The sequence below is a fragment of the Amblyraja radiata genome, chromosome 2, assembly GCF_010909765.2.
Source record: "Amblyraja radiata isolate CabotCenter1 chromosome 2, sAmbRad1.1.pri, whole genome shotgun sequence".
Classification (NCBI taxonomy): Eukaryota; Metazoa; Chordata; class Chondrichthyes; order Rajiformes; family Rajidae; genus Amblyraja; species Amblyraja radiata.
In genome coordinates, this window is record NC_045957.1 from 64,060,055 (window position 1) to 64,087,666 (window position 27,612).

The following is a 27,612-nucleotide window of genomic DNA, read 5'->3' on the forward strand; positions in this document are numbered from 1 at the left end:
ATTCATCAGTCCACTATTGTTTGGTGAGGCCTGTGGCCCATATCATGCAGTTTTCATGCCTGCACCAAAAATCCTCAAGTGGCATTAGAGTCTGGACAGTGATGAGAGAACCATGTTTTACTCAAGAAGCTGGGCTGAGATCACCTACAGTAGTTTAACATAGATGAAGTAGTAAACAAAAATCTCCAGGCTTTAAATGATAATTCTTTCTTTTTGCTTGCGCAAAACACAAAGATTTCCCTGTCATGGCTCCTTTTAGGGGTGTTAATCATTGGAATAAATTCAAGTTCAAGAGAGTTTATTGTCATGTGTCCCTGATAGGACAATGACATTCTTGCTTTGCTTCAGCATAACAGAACATAATAGGCATTGACTACAAAACACATGAATAAATAAACTGATAAAGTGCAAATAACAGATAATGGGTTATTAATGTTCAGAGTTTTGTCCGAGCCAGGTTTAATAGCCTGATGGCTGTGGGGAAGTAGCTATTCCTGAACCTGGTCGTTGCAGTCTTCAGGCTCCTGTACCTTCTACCTGAAGGTAGCAGGGAGATGAGTGTGTGGCCAGGATGGTGTGGGTCTTTGATGATACTGCCAGCCTTTTTGAGGCAGCGACTGCGATAAATCCCCTCGATGGAAGGAAGGTCAGAGCCGATGATGGACTGGGCAGTGTTTACTACTTTTTGTAGTCTCTTCCTCTCCAGGGCGCTCAAGTTGCCGAACCAAGCCACAATGCAACCGGTCAGCATGCTCTCTACTGTGCACCTGTAGATGTTAGAGAGAGTCCTCCTTGACAAACCGACAAACTGTCAAACCGACAATCTACACCTATCAGATAATATAAAGTGACAGCATTGGCTTATTGAATAATTCAATGGTGGCAGAATTTACCATCGGAGTCAGTTGAAGCTCTATGAATAATTTTTCTACCAATGATATTCACAGCCAGTGTGAATGATGATGTTGCGTAATAACGGCCTGGTTCAGCAATTATCTTGACTCCACTTGCTGCAGGGAAGTGATGGTCCAGTGCAGGATTGATTACTGCTGTAATCTGCAACAAGGAAATTAATTAGACATTAAATTGAAGATGGCCAGCATTTTATATAGTTCTAAATGATTTTGTACAGAAATCCCGCAGCCGAATCCGAGCTCCGCGAACGGGCCGGTTCAAACTACGCGGCCCGGGGCGGACGAAGCTGCCACCCTCCTGTCCAGCGGACGAAGCTGTTGTTGTGGGAGCTCCGGAGAATCGGTCACAAACCGGGGACCTGCAAGCTCCTGATGTTGACGTCCACTGGGCCAGCGGCCAAAGCCTCTGAGGCTCCGAAGTTGGGCCACCGCCGCAGCGCCAACACAGGCCCGAAGTCGGCCGGCCTCGCGATGGTGAGTCCTGGCTCTGCCTCCGGAACCCCAAGGTTGGTCCCAGTTGGAGGCCGCCAGCTCCGCGATTAGGCCTCACGCAGACGGAGATACGACAGAGAATATGTTGCATTCCCCCGGAAGGAAGAGACTAAAATAAGTTTCCCCCGCCCCCCACACATAGACAACTAAAAATAAACTAAAACATACATCCAACAAGACAAAAGAAAACAAATGAAAAAGACAGACGGACTGCAGGCGAGCCGCAGCTGCTTGGGCAGCGCCGCCACTTGTGTTCTCCAAAGAAATTTCCATCTAACGGTTCTGCTCCTTTAAATAATGCAGGCACAAAGCAACTAATAAGTGAGTTCGGTATTCCGACTGCGCATGCCCAGGTCATAGGTCATTCGCGATAAACAGCTGAGCTGCTGCATGTACACAGACCTGCGTTTCATCCGTAGTCAGGATCGAACCCGGGTCTTTGGCGCTGCAAGCGCTGTTGAATTGCTACTGGAGTTAGATAATGTAGAACAAGTGCGAACGGGTGATCTCACTACCGTACCCGTCCCCTCCCGAGTGTCCCATCCCTGTCCGGGGGCGGGCGGAGATGTCCGGGGTGATGGGACACCGGTCCAGAGCAGTGGCTTACAGCCATCGCTAACTCCAGCTCAAATCTGCTCCAACTCCCGAGGAATCCGGTCCCCGACGGGCTGGGGACCATCAGCTGCATCTCTCGCCTTATCCGTGGCTGTCAGTTAACCCCCTCGGTGCCGGCGAAGGCCGAACACCAGTCATCGACAGGGATACACACAAAATGCTGCAGTAACTCAGCGGGTCGGGTAACCTCTCTGGAGAAGGGTCTTGACCCGAAACGTCACCTATTCCTTTTCTCCAAAGATGCTGCCTGTCCCGCTGAGTTGCTACAGCACGTTGAGTCTACCTTCGGTGTAAACCAGCATCTTCATGCTGAACGACGCCTGTCCACGGGTAAAGGCGAGACTGGTGCTGGGGGTGCCGGCGCTGCTGCTCTCGGCCCGCGGGGAGGGAGAGGAGCAGGACCCGGGGCAAGGACTAGGCTGCAGCCTTGGCCTCCCCCTCCCTCGGCTACAGGCCGCTCGGCCCGTCCGCCCTACAACAGCCCCCGCCTTGTACAACTTCATCATCGGCGTGGAGAAAACGGGGCCAGCGGTGCTTTACATTGAGATCATTACAGATGGATAAGGTAGTGAAAAAGGGACACAAGTACTCTCTTTCATTAGCCTGGGTACAGAATATAAGAACTTGGTGGTTATGGTACAAATTTATGGTACAAGGTTATGATTAGTACGGATTCCAGGGGGTTATGGGCCAAAGGCAGAAGAATGGGTTTGAGGGGGAAAGATAAACCAGCCATGACCGAATGACAGAGTAGACTTGATGGTCCAATTGGCCTAATTCTGCTCCTATAACTAATGAACATCATAAACAGTGGTAGACCACAACTGGAGCACTGGAACAGGATGCAACTGAACTTGAGAGGCTGCAGATAATATTCACCATAATGTGGAAAGGCCGTATAGGTTGGGTTTTATTTAATGTTCATCCCTTTCAAGCATTATATAAAATATTAACCTATTGATGCACATTAGTATCTGTATATAGAATTGATAATAAACAACAATAAAAGCTGGCCCCTATAACAGAAAATTGGAGACAATCCAACTAATCCTTAAGAATATTGCAGAAAGTGGTTTTAAGGGCAAATTAGGCCATTCAGCCCATCAAGTATACTCCGCCATTCAATCATATAACCATAACCATATAACAATTACAGCACGGAAACAGGCCATCTCGGCCCTACAAGTCCGTGCCGAACAACTTTTTTCCCTTAGTCCCACCTGCCTGCACTCATACCATAACCCTCCATTCCCTTCTCATCCATATGCCTATCCAATTTATTTTTAAATGATACCAACGAACCTGCCTCCACCACTTCCACTGGAAGCTCATTCCACACCGCTGCCACTCTCTGAGAAAAGAAGTTCCCCCTCATGTTACCCCTAAACTTCTGTCCCTTAATTCTGAAGTCATGTCCTCTTGTTTGAATCTTCCATTTTCTCAAAGGGAAAAGCTGATCCACATCAACTCTGTCTATCCCTCTCATCATTTTAAAGACCTCTATCATGTCCCCCCTTAACCTTCTGCGCTCCAGAGAATAAAGACCTAACTTATTCAACCTTTCTCTGTAACTTAGTTGTTGAAACCCAGGCAACATTCTAGTAAATCTCCTCTGTACTCTCTCTATTTTGTTGACATCCTTCCTATAATTGGGTGACCAAAATTGTACACCATACTCCAGATTTGGTCTCACCAATGCCTTGTACAATTTTAACACTACATCCCAGCTTCTATACTCAATGCTCTGATTTATAAAGGCTAGCATACCAAAAGCTTTCTTTACCACCCTATCTATATGAGATTCCACCTTCAAGGAACTATGCACGGTTATTCCCAGATCCCTCTGTTCAACTGTATTCTTCAATTCCCTACCATTTACCATGTACGTCCTATTTTGATTTGTCCTGCCAAGGTGTAGCACCTCACATTTATCAGCATTAAACTCCATCTGCCATCTTTCAGCCCATTCTTCCAAATGGCCCAAATCACTCTGTAGACTTTGGAAATCCTCTTCATTATCCACAACACCCCCTATCTTGGTATCATCTGCATACTTACTAATCCAATTTACCACACCTTCATCCAGATCATTGATGTACATGACAAACAACAAAGGACCCAACACCGATCCCTGAGGCACCCCACTAGTCACCTGCCTCCAACCCGACAAACAACCATCCACCATTACCCTCTGGCTTCTCCCATTCAGCCACTGTTGAATCCATCTTGCTACTCCTGCATTTATACCCAACAGTTGAACCTTCTTAACCAACCTTCCATGAGGAACCTTGTCAAAGGCCTTACTAAAGTCCATATGGACAACATCCACTGCTTTACCCTCGTCAATTTCCCTAGTAACCTCTTCAAAAAATTCCAGAAGATTAGTCAAACATGACCTTCCAGGCACAAATCCATGCTGACTGTTCCTAATCAGACCCTGTTTATCCAGATGCTTATATATATTATCTCTAAGTATCTTTTCCATTAATTTGCCCACCACTGAAGTCAAACTAACAGGCCTATAATTGCTAGGTTTACTCTTAGAACCCTTTTTAAACAATGGAACAACATGCGCAGTACGCCAATCCTCGGGGACTGTTCCCGTTTCTAATGACATTTGAAATATTTCTGTCATAGCCCCGGCTATTTCTACACTAACTTCCCTCAATGTCCTAGGGAATATCCTGTCAGGACCTGGAGACTTATCCACTTTTATATTTTTCAAAAGTGTCAGTACTTCTTTTACTTTGAAACTCATAGTATCCATAGCTACTCTACTAGTTTCCCTTACCTCACATAATTCAATATCCTTCTCCTTGGTGAATACCGAAGAAAATAAATTGTTCAATATCTCCCCCATCTCTTTTGGCTCTGCAGATAGCTGTCCATTCCGTCTCTCCAATGGACCAATTTTATCCCTCGTTATCCTTTTGCTTTTAATATAGCTGTAGAAACCCTTTGGATTTACTTTCACCTTACTTGCCAAAGCAACCTCATGTCTTCTTTTAGCTTTTCTAATTTCTTTCTTAAGATTCTTTTTACATTCCTTATACTCCTCAAGCACGTCATTTACTTCATGCTGCCTATAATTATTGTAGATCTCCCTCTTTTTCCGAACAAGATGTCCAATTTCCCTTGAAAACCAGGGCTCTTTCCACTTTTTACTGTTTCCTTTCAACTGAACAGGAACATAAAGATTCTGAACTCTTAAAATTTCCCCTTTAAATGTCCTCCATTTCTCTTCTACATCCTTCCCATAAAACAAAATGTCCCAGTTCACTCCTTTTAAATCATTTCGCATCTCATCAAAGTTAGCCTTTCTCCAATCAAAAATCTCAACCCTAGGTCCAGTTCTGACCCTCTCCATAATTATATTGAAACTAATGGTATTGTGATCACTGGACCCGAAGTGCTCCCCAACGCATACCTCCGCCACCTGTCCCGTCTCATTTCCTAACAGGAGGTCCAACACTGCCCCTCCTCTAGTAGGTACCTCTATGTATTGCTGCAAAAAACTATCCTGCGCACATTTTACAAACTCCAAACCATCCAGCCCATTACCGAATGTGTTTCCCAGTCTATGTGTGGAAAGTTGAAATCTCCCACAATCACTACTTTGTGCTCACTACTAATATCTGCTATCTCCTTACATATTTGCTCTTCCAATTCCCGATCCCCATTTGGTGGTCTATAATACACCCCTATAAGTGTTGCTACCCCTTTCCCACTTCTCAGTTCCACCCAAATAGCCTCCCTAGATGAGCCCTCCAATCTATCCTGCCAAAGCACTGCTGTAATATCTTCCCTGACTAGTAATGCAACACCTCCACCTCTTGCCCCTCCAATTCTATCACACCTGAAGCAACGAAATCCTGGAATATTTAGTTTCCAATCACAGCCCTTCTGCAACCATGTTTCACCGATCGCCACAACATCATACTTCCATGTGTCTATCCAGACTCTAAGCTCATCCACCTTTCTTACAATGCACCTAGCATTAAAATATGCACATTTATGAAACCCCCCGCCTCTTATTCTCTGTTTATTTCCTTTTTTTTCTTTCTCCTCTTGTGCCCGAGTGCTTCCCTTTTCTGCTTCCTGCCTCCCATTCTGTCTACTAGCTTTCTCTATTTGAGTCCCTCACCCCAACCGTTCTAGTTTAAAGTCTCCCCAGTAGCCTTTGCGAATTTCCCCGCCAGGATATTGGTCCCCCTCGGGTTCAAGTGCAACCCATCCTTTCTGTACAGGTCCCACCTTCCCCAAAAGAAGTCCCAATGATCCAGAAACTTGAATCCCTGCCCTCTGCACCAGTCTTTCAGCCACGCATTTATCCTCCACCTCGCTCCATTCCTACTCTCACTGTCGCGTGGCACAGGCAGTAATCCTGAGATTGTTACCTTTTTGGTCCTTTTCCTTAACTCTCCTCCCAACTCCCTAAATCCTCCCTTCAGGACCTCTTCCCTTTTTTTACCTATGTCATTGGTACCTATATGTACCACGACCTCAGGCTCCTCTCCCTCTGATTTCAGGATATCTTGGACTCGTTGAGACACATCCGAGACCCTGGCACCAGGGAGGCAGACCACCATCCTGGTCTCCCGACTGCGTCCACAGAATCGCCTATCCGACCTCCTAACAATAGAATCCCCAATTACTATTGCCCTCTTATTTTTGTCCCTACCTTCAGGAGTAACAGGGCCGGTCTCTGTGCTGGAGGCCCGTCCGCTCTCGCTACCCCCGGGCAGGCTGTCACCCCCATCCGTACTCAAACAGGAGTACTTATTTGCAAGGTGTACCAACATTGGAGTACTCACTCGTCCCTGCCTCTGCCCATTGCCCTTCCTAACTGTGACCCAGTTTTCTGTCTCCCGTGGTCTTGGAGTGACCACCTCCCTGTAACTCCTTTCTATGACCTCCTCGCTCTCCCTGAGCAGACAGAGGTCATCGAGTTGCTGCTCCAGATTCCTAACATGGTCCCTTAGGAGCCCCATCTCGACGCACCTGGCGCTCAGACTCCATGACCTCCCACATCTGACATCCAGAACAGTAAACTGCCCTGGCCCTCATTCTCCCCCTTATCCGAATACAAAAAAGCCTTACCCGGGATACAAGCCAATCAGCTGCTTCCTCTAGTCCGTTCGACCAATCAGAGGCTTCCACCAGACACCTTCTCTGGAAGTGAGATGGAACGTTGCAGATTTGGGTAACTCACAGCTCCAGGTAACTCCTCCTCGCACCAACGGCTCCCCGGGCCTCTGTAGAAGCAAGCCCCGCGCTGTTTTTATACTCACAGCTCCAGGTAACTCCTCCTCGCACCAACGGCTCCCCGGGCCTCTGTAGAAACAAGCCCCGCGCTGTTTTTATACTCACAGCTCCAGGTAACTCCTCCTCGCACCAACGGCTCCCCGGACCTCTGTAGAAGCAAGCCCCGCGCTGTTTTTATACTCACAGCTCCAGCTAACTCCTCCTCGCACCAATGGCTCCCCGGGCCTCTCTAGAAGCAAGCCCCGCGCTGTTTTTATACTCACAGCTCCAGGTAACTCCTCCTCGCACCAACGGCTCCCCGGGCCTCTCATGGCTGATCTATCTCTCCCTCCTAACCCCCTTCTCCCCATAACCTCTGGCACCTGTACTAATTCAGAATCTATCTCTGCCTTAAAAATATCCACTGACTTGGCCTCCACACCCTGCTGTGGCAAAGAATTCCACCGATTCACCACCCTCTGACTAAAGAAATTTCTCGTCATCTTCTTCCTAAAAGAATAACCTTTAATTCTGAGGCTATGACCTCTAGTTCTAGACTCTCCCACTGATGGAAACATCCTCTCCACATCCACTCTATCCAAATTTGTAACTATTCTGTGTTTCAATGAGGTCCCACCTCATTCTTCTAAACTCCAGCGGGTACAGGCCCAGTGCCGACAAACGCTCATCATAGGGTAACCTACTCATTCCTGGGATCATTCTTGTAAACTTCCTCTTGACCCTCTCCAGAGCCAGCACATCCTTCCTCAGATATGGTGCCCAAAATTGCTCACAATATTCCAAATGCAGCCTGACCAGCACCTTTTAGAGCCTCAGCATTACATCCCTGTATTCGTATACAAGCCTTCTTGAAATAAATGCTAGCATTGAGTTCACTTTCTTTACTACCGATTCAACTTGCAGATTAACTTTTTGATGATCCTGCACCAGCACTCCCAAGCCCTTTTACACCTCCAATTTCTGGATTCTCTCCCCATTTAGAAAATAGTCTACGCCTTTATGCCTACTACCAAAATGCATGACTCCACACTTAAATATATATTATTTAACACTACAATCACGGAAACCCAGCAAAATAATCAAAAACCTACCTGTTCCTTTTCAGATTTCCCAGAACTCCCATCCCTATATTTTATAGATAAGATGCACAGTGTGGGCACACCATTATGAATGTTAATTGATCCTCAACTGAGATTTTAATACATGACATGTACCTTCTCAAATGTTATTTTGTCATTGTCCATGCCTGGGAAACCACCACCAATATCAAGCAGATTCATGTTAAATCCAAGGCTCGTCTATGGACAGGGGGGAAAAAAGGTTCAGTGTATACATAATATTCAATCTAACAGAACTGTTGCCTCATTATCAGCAAGTTCCTTGCATGGAAATCTTAGCTTTTTTTTTGCTCGGTCATGCATTAATATAAAAGCTTCTTTAGTTCACTGAAGCCATCAAATGAAATCTTAAGATTTAGGGTTTAGTATGTCGGCATGTAGCATTAATCACATTACAACCAGCCTACATATTTTAGTTGAAACATTATTGAAAGAACTATTTCTTTCCCCAGAATAAGCCTGGGCACAAATTGCCCAACGTGGAATAAGAGAAATATATGTGGAATAAGAGAAATAGGCAGCAAATATCAACCATGCAGATTAGAGCAACGTAACAATGTAACAATTGTTATAATAAATATGAATGGTCAATATTTTAACAAAAACAAAAAGTAAACAAACCCCAATTTCAAAGACTCGACGTGAATCTGCTATGGCTTGAGCAAATACCTGCGGATTCATACAGCCACTCCCAACATGGAAACTGTTTAAAGAAGAAATATAAAAGTATAAATATGCCTCTGAAAGACATTTATCCAGTTCTTTCACCTGCCAGCTCAGCACTTTGTTACAAAGTCCAAAGAGGACACATTCAAAACATACAGAATAGTGAAAGGCTTGGATAGAGTGGATACGGAGAGGATGTTTCCAATAGTGGGTGAGTCCAGCACTAGAGATCATATCCTCAGAATTAAAGGATGTTCTTTTAGGAAGGAGATGAAGAGAAATGTATTTAGTCAGAGGGTGGTGAATTTGTGGAATTCTTTGCCACGGAAGGCTGAGGATATTTTTAAGATAGATTCTTGATTAGTACAGGTGTCAGAGGTTATGGGGAGAAGGCAGATGAATGGGGTTAGGAGGGAGAGATAGATCAGCAATGATTGAATAGCAGATTACTCTTGATGGGCCGATTGGTCTAATTCTACTCTTATCACATATGACCTTATGCCGTTGAAACACTGTAGACACAAAATGCTGGGTAGCGGGGCAGGCAGCATCTCTGGAGAGAAGATGTGGGTGGCGTTTCGGATCGAGACCCTTCTTCAGACTGAGAGTCAGGGGAGAGGGAAACTAGAGATATGGAGCTGGAGAACGGGAGGAATCACAGTGGGTGAGCAACGAGAGAGGGTATTGCAGAACTCTCATCGGAGAGAGGAGGAGAACTTCTTCAAAGTAGGCATATGTTGAGGATATTTTGCAGGGGAGCAGACAAAATGTGTAGGAAGGAACAAAACATTACTCATTATATTTCTAAAGCAGAGAATGATGATGCAACTAGGCACATTGATTCGGGTTTCACCCTTAAATAAACATGGTTCAGCCAAAAGTACTCTTTTTACTAATAGACCATGATATATTAGTAAATAAATCAAATTTATAACAGTTACAAACTGGTATTCAGAAGGCAAATGCTTTATACCTGACACCAATGATGTCAACACTCAAGGTTTTAGCACATTCCATCAGCTGTCTGCATTCATTTAAAGTTGCCCCAAACTTCACACTCAGGGGAATACACGACAAAGCATCATTTGTGACAATGCGAAGAACCATCCTGTGAGGGCAGCAACATTAGTTAGAGAGGTGTCAATATTGCAAAGTAAGAGAGTTGACCCCTTCGGTTTGTGCCAGAGCCAAATATCAATTTTCACGAAGAGAAAAAAGTGACATATTTTATTTCTGACTTATCCTACAATTATCTTTCTGGAAATAACTATGGACAGATCTATCTTCCACAGTTCTGAAATCACCAGTTGCCTGCACAAAGGACCGGGCCGTTTCTACCTGCTTGCTCCAAAGTTGCTCCAAGGTTTCTTCCTCTGAGAAACCCTCTCCCAGCACCTGGGCTACTCCAATGGAAAAGTCCACCGACCGAATGCCTGCAGCAGCCACAAAGATGTGGCTTCCTCCAGGCTCATCGGCCATCTACCATGCTGGGTTGATATTCACAAACATAAAATAATACAATAATATTAAAAATGAGTTAAGAATGCTAGGAAGAAAAAGATTGAAAGTCATTTAACAAAATACCATGTACAACATAAAATGGTTAAATTTGGCCATCTCAAATAAAATGAAACAAGTTCAAGTTCAAGTGAGTTTATTGTCATATGTCCCTGATAGGACAATGACATTCTTGCTTTGCTTCAGCACACAGAAGCAAGAATTTCATTGTCCTATTATACATATGACAAAAACATAGGAAATAAAACCAGGATCATTGGAAATGTCCTCATTCTTCATGGAACGGGGGTTCCCCTCCCCTACTATAGATGAGGCTATCACCAGGGTCTCTTCAATACCCCATAACACTGCTCGCTCTCCCCATCCCCTCTCTCGTAACAAGGGCAGAGTCCCCCTAGTCCTCACCTTCCACCCCACTAGCCGTCACATACAACAAATAATCCTCCGTCATTTTTGCCACCTCCAACGTGACCCCACCACTCGCCACATCTTCCCATCTCCCCCCCCTGTCTGCCTTCCGCAAAGACCGCTCCCTCCGTAACTCCCTAGTCAATTCTTCCCTTCCCTCCCGCACCACCCCCTCCCCGGGCACTTTCCCTTGCAAACGCAAGAGATGCTACACTTGTCGCTTTACCTCCCCCCTCGACTCCATTCAAGGACCCAGGCAGTCGTTCCAGGTGCAACAGAGGTTCACCTGCATCTCCTCCAACCTCACCTATTGCATCCGCAGCTCTAGATGTCAGCTGATCTACATCGGTGAGACCAAGCGCCGAACACCTCCGCTCGGTCCGCATTAACCAACCTGATCTCCCTGTGACTCAGCACTTCAACTCCCCCTCCCATTCCGAATCTGACCTTTCTGTCCTGGGCCTCCTCCATGGCCAGAGTGAGCAGCACCTCATATCCCGCTTGGGCAGTTTGCACCCTAGTGGTATGAACATTGACTTCTCCAATTTCCGGTAGCCCTTGCTGTCTCCTCCCCTTCTCAGCTCTCCCTCAGCTCTCTGGCTCCTCCTCCTCCTTTCTCCTTTCTTCTCCCCGCCCCCCCCCCCACCCTACATCAGTCTGAAGAAGGGTTTCAGCCCGAAACGTTGCCTATTTCCTTCGCTCCAGAGATGCTGCCTCACCTGCTGAGTTTCTCCAGCACATTTGTCTACGCAGGATCTCTCATGTCTGCTCCACCATTGATTAAGGCCCTAGGTGATCTTTTACCTTAGCACCATTTGCTTGCATCAGCCTCGTATCCCTTGATTCCCTTAGTATTAAAAAAAAAGACTCCTGTGTTCAATGTAGCAACAGAGCTTGGCCAGCCCTTTAGGGCGACGATTACAAAAGTTTTACTACTTTCCGAATGCGGAATTTTCTCCTCATCGCAATCCTAACCAATCATCATTGTGTCATGACTCCCAGTTTCTAGACAAGCCAGCTGGTGGAAAGGAGGACTTCTACCGAGGATCTTTGATGGAAGTTGATGTCTCCACGTCAACTGGCGAGAACAATAGCAGTTTTATATGTTTAAATGCGATCACCGCTCATTCATGTAAACTCAATAGAGAAAAGGCCCAGACAGCTTCATCTTGCCTCGTCTGAGAAACCAGCTATTCCAGGAATCAATCTTGTGAACCTTGACAGCACTGCTCCCACCCCGATTACATCATCCCTGGGTAGCAGACCCGCACAGCAAATTTCAGGTGTGATCACAATCAGGACCCGATATAAATGATCATCTTTTATACTTTCTAAGTTGCTTGCTCTACCTGTTGATTTGTTTACAATACCCAGATCTCTCTGAACATCAATGGCGTTCATTCTCATGTCATTTAAAAATACTCTGCCTTTCTTTTTTTCTATCAAAATGGAAAACTTTACATTTTTGCATATTTTATTCCATCTACATTTTTCTTGCCCCTTCATTTATTGTCTATATTCTCCTGAAACCTTTCTATATCTTCCTCATAGCAAACGCTGCCACCCAGTGTATCATCAGCAAATGCTATATTACAATTGTCCTCCTCAGGTAAAGTTAGCTCCCAGCAGCCAATGTTTTCCCTTTATTTGAATGGTCTCACTCTACTCATGTTCAATTTCCCCACTCTGATGGACGGGAAATCTGTGGAAACATAGAAACATAGAAAATAGGTGCAGGAGTAGGCCATTCGGCCCTTCGAGCCTGCACTGCCATTCAATATGATCATGGCTGATCATCCAACTCAGTATCCTGTACCTGCCTTCTCTACATAACCCCTGATCCCTTTAGCCACAAGGGCCACATCTAACTCCCTCTTAAACATAGCCAATGAACTGGCCTCAACTATCTTCTGTGGCAGAGAATTCCAGAGATTCACCACTCTCTGTGTGAAAAAATGTTTTTCTCATCTCGGTCCTAAAAGATTTCCCCCTTATCCGTAAACTGTGACCCCTTGTTCTGGACTTCCCCAACATCGGGAACAATCTTCCTGCATCTAGCCTGAAAACACCTTAAGAATTTTGTACGTTTCTATAAGACCCCCCCTCAATCTTCTAAATTCTAGCGAGTACAAACCGAGTCTATCCAGTCTTTCTTCATATGAAAGTCCTGACATCCCAGGTATCAGTCTGGTGAACCTTCTCTGTACTCCCTCTATGGCAAGAATGTCTTTCCTCAGATTAGGAGACCAAAACTGTACGCAGTACTCCAGGTGTGGTCTCACCAAGACCCTGTACAACTGCAGTAGAACCTCCCAGCTCCTATACTCAAATCCTTTTGTTTTGAATGCTAACATACCATTGGCTTTCTTCACTGCCTGCTGCACCTGCATGCCTACTTTCAATGACTGGTGTACCATGACACCCAGGTCTCGTTGCATCTCCCCTTTTCCTAATCGGCCACCATTCAGATAATAATCTACTTTCCTGTTTTTGCCACCAAAGTGGATAACCTCACATTTATCCACATTATACTGCATCTGCCATGCATTTGCCCACTCACCCAGCCTATCCAAGTCACCTTGCAGCCTCCTAGCATCCTCCTCACAGCTAACACTGCCCCCCAGCTTCGTGTCATCCACAAACTTGGAGATGTTGCATTCAATTCCCTCGTCCAAATCATTAATATATATTGTAAATAGCTGGGGTCCCAGCACTGAGCCTTGCGGTACCCCACTAGTCACTGCCTGCCATTGTGAAAAGGACCAGTTTACTCCTACTCTTTGCTTCCTGTCTGCCAGCCAGTTCTCTATCCACATCAATACTGAACCGCCAATACCGTGTGCTTTAAGTTTGTATACTAATCTCTTATGTGGGACCTTGTCGAAAGCCTTCTGAAAGTCCAGATATAACACATCCACTGGTTCTCCCTTATCCACTCTACTCGTTACATCCTCGAAAAATTCTATAAGATTCGTCAGTCATGATTTACCTTTCATAAATCCATGCTGACTTTGTCCAACGATTTCACCACTTTCCAAATGTGCTGCTATCCCATCTTTAATAACTGACTAGCAGTTTCCCCACTACCGATGTTAGACTAACTGGTCTTTAATTCCACGTTTTCTCTCTCCTTCCCTTTTTAAAAAGTGGTGTTACATTAGCTACCCTCCAATCCTCAGGAACTACTCCAGAATCTAAAGATTTTTGAAAGATTATCACTAATGCATCCACTATTTCTGGGGCTACTTCCTTAAGTACTCTGGGATGCAGCCTATCTGGCCTTGGGGATTTATCGGCCTTTAATCCATTCAATTTACCTAACACCACTTCCCGGCTAACCTGGATTTTACTCAGTTCCTCCATCTCATTTGACCCCCGGTCCCCTGCTATTACCGGCAGATTATTTATGTCTTCCTTAGTGAAGACAGAACCAAAGTAGTTATTCAATTGGTCTGCCATGTCCTTGTTCCCCATGATCAATTCACTTGTTTCTGACTGCAAGGGAACTACATTTGTTTTAACTAATCTTTTTCTCTTCACATATCTATTAAAACGTTTGCAGTCAGTTTTTATGTTCCCTGCCAGTTTTCTTTCGTAATCTATTTTCCCTTTCCTAATTAAGCCATTTGTCCTCCTCTGCTGGACTCTGAATTTCTCCCAGCCCTCTGGTAGGCTGCTTTCTCTGGCTAATTTGTATGCTTCATCTTTTGTTTTGATACTATCCCACTACCTTCCCTGATTATTTTTTTTTGCCAAACTGGGATGAACAATTGCTGTAGTTCATCCATGCAGTCTTTAAATGCCTAAAAGTGGAAATTCGCATTTTCCTGATGGACCACTGGAGAAGTACGCAGATACATACGTAAAGGCACCCGACAGGAAAGAAAAGCCTTTTAATTGAATGTGTAGGAAGGAACTGCAGATGCTGGTTTACACCAAAGATACACACAAAATGCTAGAGTAACTCAAGAAGGGTCTCGACCCGAAACATCACCTATTCCTTTTCTCCAGAGATGCTGCCTGACCCAGTTACTCCAGCATTTTGCATCTATCCTCTTAATTGAATGATAGTAATTCCATAGAATTTATTGCCAAATGACATGATAAAAAAATATTTATGCAAGGAAATGAAAGATAACTAACAACATTCAGATTTTAAATACATAACTAGCATGTCATATAAAAGAAGCAGAGTATCTTCTACTCTTCCTAATCCATTAGAATACTCCAATTTACAATTAGTGCATTTCACTTAATGGTGCCACATGGAATAAATTTGTAATCGAGATTTATCCATTGTGCTTTTTTGATTAAAAAAATCATACTGTCCATGTTCTTAAGGCAATAATGTAAATTTGGGAAATGCCAAGATGCAACTGCATGAGCCACATCCTTCTGAAAAAACTGTGTGGAGAATACAGTATGAAATTCTCAGATACGACAGTATTAAGTAACATTGGATCATTAATAAAACAAATATTGCCACGTGAAAATGGCGGTGTTTGGAGAAATAATCAGAAAAATGGCAGGAATTAAAGAGTTCAAAGAATGTATGCAGAGCAAGGCAGCAAGGCAAAGTGGTGTAGAAAAGGAATTTGACATAATGGATCTCGAAAGAGTTCTACCATCAATGCTGCCGTATTGAGAGGGGAAGATATGCAGGAAATAGAGTTGAAGAACCGAGAAATAGTCTGGAGTGTCAAGCTTGAAGGTCAAACCTTGGAGGATATGAAATTCAATGAAGATTCAATGAAAATCAATGAAGATTTTGAATTTAACCCACTCCAGACAGACAGGTTCAGACAATATTGAAAGCAAATGCAGACTGCAAACAATTACTCTGAAATTGTCATTTTCAATCCAACAACTGATTTAAGAAAGTTAAGAGATAATTTTCATTTACTTAGCTGTGGGATGGATCCGTGCAACTTTGGAAATTTCATCCTTATTATCGAATGTCATCATCTGGATCCCATGGGCGGCAGCAAATTTAACATGAGATATCTCCTTGCAGGTGTTTGCATAAATAATTCTCTCTGGGAGGACCCCAAGATCTTGCACCAATGCAATCTCATTCTGGTTGCAATAGAAAAGAGAGTTTGCTGTGAGACCACGTTTACTTTATTTTTTCACGTTCATTCTCCACATGCAGTATAGTCAGGAAGCACAGTGTGACAGATCCTGGGGAAACCATCAATCAGGCATTATAGTGTTAAAAATAGACAGTGGTGCACACAATCTCTGAATCCCACCTAATGCAAAGCCTCAGCCCCAGCTCATTATAAACTGTCACGACCTAAGGGCCGGTACGCCTGGCGTCACGACCAGGTTCTTAAACCCATTGCAGAAGCCATCAGCACGGGAATCAGCAGCTGCAGACGAGCACGGCCCACCACCACCTTCGTGAAGGCCAGAGCGCAGTGGCCAAGAACCACGGCAGCCAGGAATCCGTCAGGAATCCTGGCGACTGCGCAGGACTGGCAGCTTTCTGTAGACCTGGTGAAACAGCTGAAGTTCCCACAGCACATTGCCATGACCACCCTGAGGCCAGATATCCTCCTGGTCTCAGAGGCCACCAAAAACATTGTCTTGTTGGAACTGACAGTGCCATGGGAGGACCATCTGGAGGAGGCCCACGAGAGGAAGATGGCCAAGTATGAAGAGCTGGTCATAGACTGCCATAAGTAGGTATGTTACAAAACATACCTTCAACGGCGCTGCAGTTCTGCCACTGGCCGTTTGCGCGATTTTGGCGCCTTTGAGGGGGGGGGGGGCGGGGTTAAAATGCGGTTTTCACCTACCTGTCCTGGATTATATTTTCTTGGAGTGCAAGCTTTTGCTGAATAATTGTTCCGACGGGCGTTCTGTGAATTTGTTTTTTTAAATCGCCCGACAAGTTCAGCGCTGGAGGAATGAAAAAATCAGCTTCTAAAGTCGTCAACGCCGACAACGGGGACGAATTTCATGTACGGGACAGGTAAAAGAAAGCCGTTTATTTTATGTATAAAAGTGCTCCTTAAGATGCCTTTAATTCACTTTTTATGTTGCGAAACGGTGATTTTTTCCCCCATACTACCGGCAGTATTTTTCCTGCCGATATGAGATTTAAATTCACCGCAACCGCAATGTTGCAAACGATCCCGTTCCAGAAAAACCCACTCGCAAGATGATTTAAATGGCCATTAATTTACAGGTATTAAACACAAAATTCATTCCATTTGGCCTATAAATCCATGACAATGATTCATTTTAAAATCATGTTATATTGTGAATTCTTCTGTGTATGTTATTTGGACACTGAGGCCATTTAAAAATGCTGATCTTTTCTTAAGAAATGGATAGATGTTTAGATCTAGTAATTGAATTATGTAATTAGCTACAATTGGGTAACTAACTAATTATATGCTTTAATTTCAGGTCATCCAAGTAAGATTGTTTCATATTTGTTTCAGAATGCTTCAATCTATAATAACTGAAAATTTCTTTCAGTTCTCTTAATCTTTAAGAAAGTTATGGGCTTTTGACTGTCCTCGAACACAGCTTTTGTGTTAAATCAATGGAAAAGCAATAGGGAACAAGATGCTAATTTCCGAGTATGAAAATGGCCATAACTTTTTTAATACTGAAGATATGAAAGTGAATTAGGTGCCAAATTAAACTACTTTTTATGCAGACTTGATTTTTAAAATCTCAAATTGTTGTAACATTGCTACCATAAGCAGGGCTGGAAGGCAAGGTGCATGCCCATCGAGGGTGGCTGCAGAGATTTTGCAGGGCATTCGCTCTACAAAGTTTTGAGTGCACTGGGCATCAACGGAATGGAGAGAAGAGCCATCAAGAATACCACAGAGGCAGTGAAGAAGGCCTCGAGATGGCTCTGGATCAAGAGAGAAGATCAATGGGGAGGAGCGAATGCCACTTGAACACAAGTCGTGGTCTGATCAACCACGGCTGGGTCGCGTGGGTGAGGGTGTCTGATGTTGAAAGACCCGAAACACCCAATGACCCCAGGTTACATCACTGATGATGTATTCAGGAGCATCAATAGATGTATTTGTATCAATGCGCAGGTCACCACATCATAACAAGGATATGGAGGAACTGGGACTGGAATTTGGAAACCGTCAGCACATAAGCCAGCATTTCTGGAATGAGAAGGAATGTGTCAGGTCGTTGTTCTTCATCAGAACAGGCAAAGTAAGATTTCTGTGGATGATACCAGAAATGGAATGGACTATCCATCAGAAAAAGTTGAACAGACTGTATCCCTTTACTCTTGAGGTAAAGTGATGGAAGGATAATCCAACATAGATGTTCAGAATAATAAAATGAACGTGAAAAGAATGCTTACATCCAAAGAAAAGCATAACTGGAGGTCAGTGAGACAAGATGGTTTGTGACCCGGGGGTGCCTCCCTCAGCCAACCTTGAGGGCACAGAAGGTAAGAACCCGCTTCCTCTTACTGACCCTTTGTTCTTGCATCCACTGATGATGACTCCCTTCACTCTGCTCACCCGTCCTTGCGGGCAAGCGGGCGCCGGGCTCGGCAGCATCCCTCTCCAGGTGGGTTTCCCCGGTTCCACGGTGGGTGATCCAGGCCTGCTACCAGGGGATAGCCACGTCACGACAGTCTTTGGCTGCTTATAACTGCAGCTCTCCAGTTCCTTGTGAATCTGTTCTGCATCCTCTCTAGCTTAACCATGTCTTTCCTACATGACGGCAATCAGAACTGTGCATGATACTCTTAAGTGTAATCTGATCATTTTTTTTCTTACAATTGTAACCTTACATCCCAATTCTTCTAATCAATGCCACGGCTGATTATGGCAAGTGTGCCATACACCTTTTTCACCATCCTGTCTACCTGTGTCGGGCAGTTCCAGGATTTGGACCCAATGATGATGACAGAATGGAGATATATTTCCAAGCCAGGCCAGTGGGTGACTTTGTCCATTTCCTTTGTACACCAACAGCAAACTGCTAAATGCTAAATCATTTCCATTATTTCCATTGTCACATATATTAACACTTATTAAAAAAAAGAAAGAGATAGAGCTCACAGATATTAATTTTGGGAGCTACGAGACATGCTGTTATTCCATATCCTACCTTACTGGCACAGTCAAAGCCGGTCCCTAACTGAGCAAGAGTCCAAACCACCGGTTTGTTGTCATTGCATTTCACAGCATAGAAAGGCTTGACTCGAGGCAGCGCCTTCTGCCACTGCAGGTGTTGGTTTATAATTTCACCAAGGTCAGCAACGTAGAAGGCATCTGTGTCATCCTGAAACAAATGTCATGGTGACCATCCACATTTCTACAATATTCTACTTTCTCGATTTCCTACAATAATTGCTCTTTGTTAAATGTAATAAATTAAGCACTGAGCAAAACATTCGAATGTTGTGCTATTCAGCATCATCATGTTTTTGCTAGAAATATTCCCGATGTTTCTTTGATGGCTCAGATGATGAATTTTTTTTTGAAGATGAAACGGAGCCATGCTTATCGGAAATCTATACAAAGAATGCACCTTATCATTACCTGCTTTATGTATCAACATTTCCTGCAGACAGAACTGAGCATTTGGGACTTTAAATGCAATACACCACCACAGCAAAATAAATACTGAAAGCAATGTGGAGCGCAATATACTTGGGCATGGAAAAATTAATGTTGATGGTTGGATCAATGGCTGAACAAAAAGGATGGTGCTCAAGACCCCTATTTATGCCAACACCAACAAAATATTGCTCAACTACTGCCCAACTGCATGAAGCTGACATTATAAATATTAGAACTATTGCTTGTATATTGTTTTATATGGCTGGGCGGGGGGGGGGGGGGGGGGGGGGGGGGGGGGGAGAATACTTTGCTTGATTGCAATCAAGGCACAAGGCAGAGCCTGCACCTGCAGCCGCACCCAGCACTGACAACCCGCCACTCACTGTGAGTACTGATAAACAACAACGACGAGTCTGCCTACAGGGATGAAGTCCAAAAACTGACTGTCTGGTGTACAAAAAACAACCTGGTACTCAATCCATCAAAGACAAAAGAGCTGGTCGTTGACTTCAGGAGGAAGAGGAGAGAGGAACCTGCTCCCTTATACATCAAAGGAGACATGGTGGAGAGAGTCACTGGCTTTAAGTTCCTGGGAATAAACATCTCCCAGGACCTCAAATGGCAAATGAACACCGTCACTCTCGTGAAGAAGTCACATCAGCGGCTGTATTTCCTGAGGTCTCTGCGGAGAGCAAACGTCTCACAGCCGCTGCTGTTGTCCTTCTACTGATGCGCCGTGGAGTGTATCCTCTCCTATGGAATCCTGGTGTGGTTTGCTAGCTGTACTGTGGCTGAGAGGAGGGCGTTGCAGGGAATTATAAAAATTGCGCAGAACATTACAAACGCCCAACTGCCCTCCTTGGATGACATATATAGGGCCCGATGCTTGCGCCGGGCCACAAATATCAAGCAGGACACATCCCACCCTGCCAACCACCTTTTTACTCTGCTACCCTCTGGGAGGCGATTCAGGACTCTGAAGGCTCGCACCGGTAGACTAAAAAATAGTTTCTACCCATGTGCGATAAAAGAGCTAAATTCCAACAGAGAACACTGGGGAAGCAAAATGTAATTCCAAGAAATGCCGCCAAATTCTTTTAAATTCTTTTAAATTCTTTTAAAATACCTATTTATTTTTTACTAATAAGTGTACATATGTGTTAATGGTTGTCATAGAAACATAGAAACATAGAAAGTAGGTGCGAGAGTAGACCACCAGGTCCGTCGAGCCCGCACCGCCATTCGCTCATGGCTGAACACTAAACAGACACACTTACCCACAAACAGTAGACACAAGACACAGAACACAAGACACTACCCTCCCCTTTATACCGCTATCACCCCTCTCCACCCCAAGAACCGCATGATCTCCTGGGGGAGGCAAAAAACCGGATAAATACCCAGGTCCAATTCGGGAAAAAAATCCGGGAAATTCCTCTCCGACCCCAATCCAGGCGATCGACACTTGTCCAGGAGATCACTCAGGTCTTACTATACTAACCATACCTAGGTCCATATCCCTGCCCTCTCCCCGTAGCCCCTTATCCCCTTGGCAGCTAAAAAAACATCTATTTTAGACTTAAATATATTTAACGTTTCTGCTTCCGCTGCTCCCTGGGGCAGTGAATTCCATAAATTAACCACCCTCTGGGTGAAGAAGTTCTTCCTCATCTCAGTTCCAAAAGAGCCCCCCCTTATTCTGCAACTATGTCCCCTAGTTCTAGTTTCCCCGATCATTGGGAACATCCTCGGTGCATCCACCCGATCAAGGCCCCTCACGATCTTATATGTTTCAATGAGATCGCCTCTCATTCTTCTAAACTCCAAAGAGTAGAGTTCCAGCTTACTTAACCTTTCCTCATATGTCAATCCCCTCATTGCAGGAATTAATCTTGTAAACCTTCGCTGCACTGCCTCCAGGGCTAGTACATCCTTTCTTAAGTATGGACCCCAGAACTGTGCACAGTATTCCAAATGTGGTCTCACTAATACTGTGTACAGCTGCAGCAAGACCTCCGTGTTTTTATACTCAATCCCCCTAGCAATAAAGGCCAAAACTCCATTGGCCTTCCTGATTGCTTGCTGCACCTGCATACTGACTTTTAGTGATTCATGTACTAATACCCCTAGATCCCTTTGCGTTGCATTACAACGCAGCTCCTCCTCATTTAGAAAATAACTTGCCCTATCATTTTTTTCCCCAAAGTGAATGACTTCACATTTATTAGTATTAAATTTCATCTGCCAAGTTGTTGCCCACTCACCTAGCTTATCTATATCCTTTTGCAGACTCTTCCTATCCTCCTCATCCCCTACTTTTCCTCCCATTTTTGTATCGTCCGCAAATTTTGATATATTACACTTGGTTCCCTCCTCCAAATCATCTATATAAATTGTGAACAACTGGGGTCCCAGCACCGACCCTTGCGGAACCCCGCTAGTTACCGGTTGCCATCCCGAGTATGAACCATTTATCCCCACTCTCTGCTTCCTATTTGTTAGCCAATCCTCTACCCATGCTAATATATTACCCCCAATCCCATAATTTTTTATTTTTAGCATTAGTCTCTTATGTGGCACCTTGTCAAAAGCCTTTTGGAAGTCCAAGTATACCACATCCACCGGTTCCCCTTTATCCACCCGGGTTGTTACTTCCTCAAAGAATTCGAGCAGATTCGTTAAACAGGATTTCCCCTTCACAAAACCATGCTGGTTCTGTCCGATGAAGTCATGTTTATCCAAGTGCCCCGTTAGTGTTTCTTTAATAATTGTCTCTAACATTTTACCCACCACCGATGTTAGACTAACCGGTCTATAGTTACCCGCCTTCTGTTTACTTCCTTTTTTAAATATAGGTGTTACATTGGCTATTTTCCAATCCACTGGGACCGTTCCTGCCTCCAGGGAGTTTTGGAAAATTATCACCAATGCATCCACAATCCCCACCGCTATCTCCCTCAAGACCCTTGGATGTAATCCATCAGGCCCTGGGGATTTATCCTCCCTCAGTCTCATTAATTTCCCTAATACCACCTCCTTGGTGATCTTAATAGTATTTAGCTCCTCCATTCCTACCGCCCCCTGTTTATCCAGCGTTGGAATATTTTTTGTGTCTTCTATGGTGAAGACTGATACAAAATACTCGTTTAATGCCTTTGCCATTTCCATGTTCCCCACCAACAACTCTCCAGTCTCACCCTCCAATGGACCAACGTTCACCTTAGCCACCCTTTTTCTTTTTATATAGCTATAAAAACTCTTACTATTAGTTTTTATGTTGTTCGCTAAATTCCTTTCATAGTCTATTTTCCCCGTCTTAATTAATCTCTTAGTTATTTTTTGCTGACCTTTAAATGCTTCCCAATCCTCTACCCTCCCACTATCTCTGGCTACCTTATATGCCCTTGCCTTCAGCCGAATACTATCCTTTATAGTTTTACTGAGCCATGGCTGACTGTTCTTACCCTTACCCCTTTTTTCTTCATAGGAATAAATTTTTCTTGAAGGTTATACAGCAGATCCTTAAACGTACACCACTGCTCATGTACCGTCTTATTCTTGAGTCTGCTATCCCAGTCAACTTTGATCAGCTCAGTCCTCATACCTTCATAATCCCCCTTATTTAGACTAAGCACCCTAGCCTGAGTTTCAACCTGCTCCCCTTCTATTTGAATATGGAATTCGACCATATTGTGGTCACTTGTTCCCAACGAGTCCCTAACTATGACATTTTTAATTAATCCTGCTTCATTACACAGGACCAGATCCAAGATTGCCTCCCCCCTTGTCGGTTCTGTGACATACTGTTCTAGGAACCCGTCTCTAATACATTCTATAAACTCTTCCTCTAGTCTACCCTGCCCAGTTTGGTTTGCCCAATTAATATGAAAATTGAAGTCCCCCATGATTACAGCAGTTCCCTTTTTACATGCGTCAACTATTTGCAGATTTATGTTCTGACTAACAGCGTCACAGCTATTTGGAGGTCTATAAATTACACCCACTAGTCGTGTTTGTATTTTTTTTAACCGGAGGAGATGTAATGGAATTTTGTTGCACAGTATTGTGCAATGACAATAAACGTATTCATTCATTCACAAACTAGCCTAAATGGAAGTTGGAGAGTAGGAAGGAACTGCAGATGCTGGTTTAAACCGAAGATAGAAATAAAAAGCTGCAGTAACTCAGTGGATCAGCCAACATCTCTGGGGAGAAGGAATGGGTGACATTACAGATCAAGATCCTTCTTCAGACGGAGTGCTGGGATTGAATAGAAGTTAGCTGAGAATAAGTATATTTCACAGGAGGATACTCTGGCAATTTAATACACTGAAATGGCATCCAAAAGAAGTGCTAATCACAGGTACTATAAAACATGCTGCGGAGATGGTAGCATAGTCGGTCCAGTTTATTTCCCATTTCATGGCAGCAAGGGTACGGAGTGTGGAACAATACAATGCCCATAAAAGAATGTGGGTAAACACTTAAACTACAATATGGTTCCGAAATGCAAATACTTTTGATTATCCAAGACATTTATCTTTATAATTACAGGCAAGGGGAGCTGGGAAGCAGAGTGCATTGACTTAAGATAATAGCACTGCTAACGGTGTCCAGTAAAGTGAGCATTGAGTTGTTGAGTTGCTGCCTTACAGCACCAGATACAGCTGTCTGTATGTAGTTTGTACATTCTCCCTATGACCAGTGGTTTTCTCCAGGTGTTCCGGTTTCCTACCACATCCCAAAGATGTGCGAGTTTATAGATTTATTGGCTTCTGTAAAAATTGTCCCTGGTGTTAAGGATAAAACTAGTGTATGAGTGATTGCGGGTCAGCATGGACTCTGTGGTCCAAAGGGTCTGTTTCAACACTGTATCTCTAGACTAAACTGAACGTTTATTGGTCTTTACTTTGAAAACTAATAACTAGAGTTATGTATCAAACACAAGCCAATGTGAATATATAAAATTTGTATGTAAGAAAATCTTACCATTGGATACAATGGCTAGCCTATATAAATGCTGAATGCTTACAGGGAAAGGGAAGTATTAGTTTGAAAACAAAATATGTCAAATTACCGATGATCACGCAGTATCATTTGTATAATGTTATTGGTATTTTCGGAAACACTTTAGAGTCAACATAGTGGTAACCTCACAAACTGTAATATCTGACAATTTCAAGGGTTCCGTTATGAAAAACTGATAGCATAAACATTTGTAATAGAGTTGTAACAACTGAGATGAATAACCTGAATTGTTACTGGAAAGAGATTGGGCAGCAAGATCAATGGAGCCTGTTGTAATCTCTTATGCAGATTTTTGTGTTGGCAATGAACCCTGACAATAGAGACTGCCTGTTTAACATTGCAAAGGTAACATAAATGATGATGGAAAGTTAACCATTTAATGTCATTTATAGGATGCCAGTCATTCTGAAATGGAAGATTCGCATCTTTTTTTCCTGGATAACTGCATGTACAAGAACAGCGATAGAAACTACCCTGAAGCATGTAAAAATACTGTGACCAATGTTTTTAGGTGTGTCCATTCTCGATCCACAGTTGAACACAGACTGGAGCAATGATTTTTTAATTATTGTAGACTTACTCCTACATGATAAATGATGTTATGATCAACACATTAATGTACTAAAGATAGACACAAGATGCTGGAGTAACTCAGCGGGACAGGCAGTATCTCTGGAGAGAAGGAATGGGTGAGTTTTCGGGTCGAGATCCTTCTTCAGACTGATAGACTACTTTGTTTCCATGAAAGACTAGTCCTTACATTTTTAACCAATGTTGCAGTTTGTACCTGAATGGTTAGGATTATGAGGTGTTCTTCTTGATGACTTTTCTTCATCTGTCTTTGGCAGAGGACCCTAAATTCTTCATTCAGCCCTCAACTTTTTGGGCTTTTTTGTTTTGTCTCCCTCTACCCATTCTCCACTCCAATCATTTTTTATTTTAAATTATGCCTATTTCTAACTTTATTATGCACAAACAAGCCCCAGCACTGTACATCAAGGCCCCACCCTTGGAAAGATGACGGTGGGGCAGGTACAACTTTTGAAAGCTTTTAAAGAAAACTGCACTGCCCACACACTACTAATTTGTAGTGTCTGAAGAAGGGTTTTGACCCGAAACATTGCCTATTTCCATCGCTCCATAGATGCTGCCTCACCCGCTGAGTTTCTCCAGCATTTTTGTCTAGCTTCGATTATCCAGCATCTGCAGTTCCTTCTTAAACATAAATAATTTGTAGAGGGCAGGTTTGATATGCAATTGTCTATCAGAATTGTATCAGCGCCTTCACGTTTCATAGGATTATGACTACTATAGAGCCAGACTGTTTCTGTGGGCGGCGCGACTCTCGTCAGCAGCGGCCTCTGCAGTCCGTCTGCGTTTTTATTATTTTATGTCTATGTTTTTATGTAGTTTTTGTTATTTTTTGTTGGGGTATGTGTGTGGGGGGGTGGGGATGGTGTGGGGGGGAGGGGGTAACTTTTAAATCTCTCCCTGCACGGGAGACCCGACCTTTTCTTTGTCGGGTCTCCGTTGTCGTTGGGGCTGCAACGAGGAGCGGCCTCCAACAGGAAGACCGGGAGCTGTGGTGCCGACTACTCACCTCACCGTCACGGAGCTGGCCGAGTCCAGAGCGGGTGGAGCGGTGGTGGACGCTGCTGCGACCCGACCCCCGGAGATTCGGAGGCTGCAACTGCGGGTTTGGCGGATGGCGGCACCGGGAGCCCGCGGGTCCCTGGAGGGAGACCGCTTTTCAGGGCTCCCGCAACGGCGACTTCTCCCGCCCGAGTTGCGGGGTTGAAGAGCTCCTGGAGCGGGGCCTTACATCACCGCCCCGCGCGGCTTGGAATGGCTGCGGGACTTTGCGAGCGCGCGCCGGGGGCTCTAACATCAAGAACCGGTGCGTGGCCTTGCATCACCCGGCGTGGCTTTAATGGCCGCGGGACAATTCGCCATCGCCCGCCGGGGGCTTTGACTTTGACTCTGACATCGGGGGGGGAGAGTGCAGTGGAGAGATAAGTTTTTATGGCCTTCCATCACAGCAATGTGATGGATGTTTATGTAAATTATGTTGTGTCTTGGGTCTATTTGTTTGTAATGTATGGCTGCAGAAACGACATTTCGTTTGGACCTCAAGGGGTCCAAATGACAATAAATTGAATTGTATTGTATTCTGTGGGAAGCCTTTGCCAGTTAGATTGAAATTGTGATCAGGAAAATGTTCCAGAACAAGGGGTCACAGTTTAGGGATAAGGGGGAAATCTTTTAGGACTGAGATGAGGAAAACATTTTTCACACAGGGAGTGGTGAATCTGTGGAATTCTCTGCCACAGAATGTAGTTGAGGCCAGTTCATTGGCTATATTTAAGAGGGAGTTAGATGTGGCCCTTGTGGCTAAAGGGATCAGGGGGTATGGAGAGAAGGCAGGTACAGGATACTGAGTTGGATGATCAGCCATGATCATATTGAATGGCGGTGCTGGCTCGTAGGGCCGAATGGCCTACTCCTGCACCTATTTTCTATGTTTCTATGTGAAAGATCATGAAACTGTTGACTTCCATTTCAGGGATGTTCCCATTATGACCATATCCATAATGTCAAAACAACCAAAGAAGACATATTTTCTATTTTGCACATATATTGATGTCTTGATAAATGAATCACAATAGAAGCAAATCACAGAAATATTTGATATGATATTAATGATATTGAATTAATGAGGGATTACTTTGACCAACTAGATGTTCATTTACCTTCATGTTATCATCATTCCTTCATGATTATTATAACTTCAAACATTTAATGATTCATTTTCACATATAGTGTCGATTAATATTATCAGAAGACAGTTATCTTTAAAATATTTACATTTTGATTATGTTTGTTATGAGTTTACTGCTGGCATCACATCGTTATGTTGACACTTACTGTGGGTTTTTTCTCATTGATCTTCTGGGCAATGACATCCTGAGCAATGACACCTTCCTCCAGAATGACAAAGTCAATCTCATTTAGACAGCTTTCCAT

General features: G+C 44.0%; 1 protein-coding gene across 1 annotated transcript; it reads right to left on the minus strand.

The window, feature by feature from the left end:
* Positions 1-873: 873 nt before the first annotated feature.
* On the minus strand, positions 874-27,612 carry LOC116985088 (ornithine decarboxylase-like). Its single transcript, XM_033039490.1, has 7 exons — positions 27,514-27,612; positions 19,106-19,279; positions 15,900-16,072; positions 10,044-10,178; positions 9,026-9,107; positions 8,501-8,584; positions 874-1,056 (listed from the first exon to the last, which is right to left on the minus strand). The coding sequence occupies exons 1-7, from the start codon at positions 27,610-27,612 to the stop codon at positions 874-876; spliced, it is 930 nt and encodes a 309-aa protein (XP_032895381.1).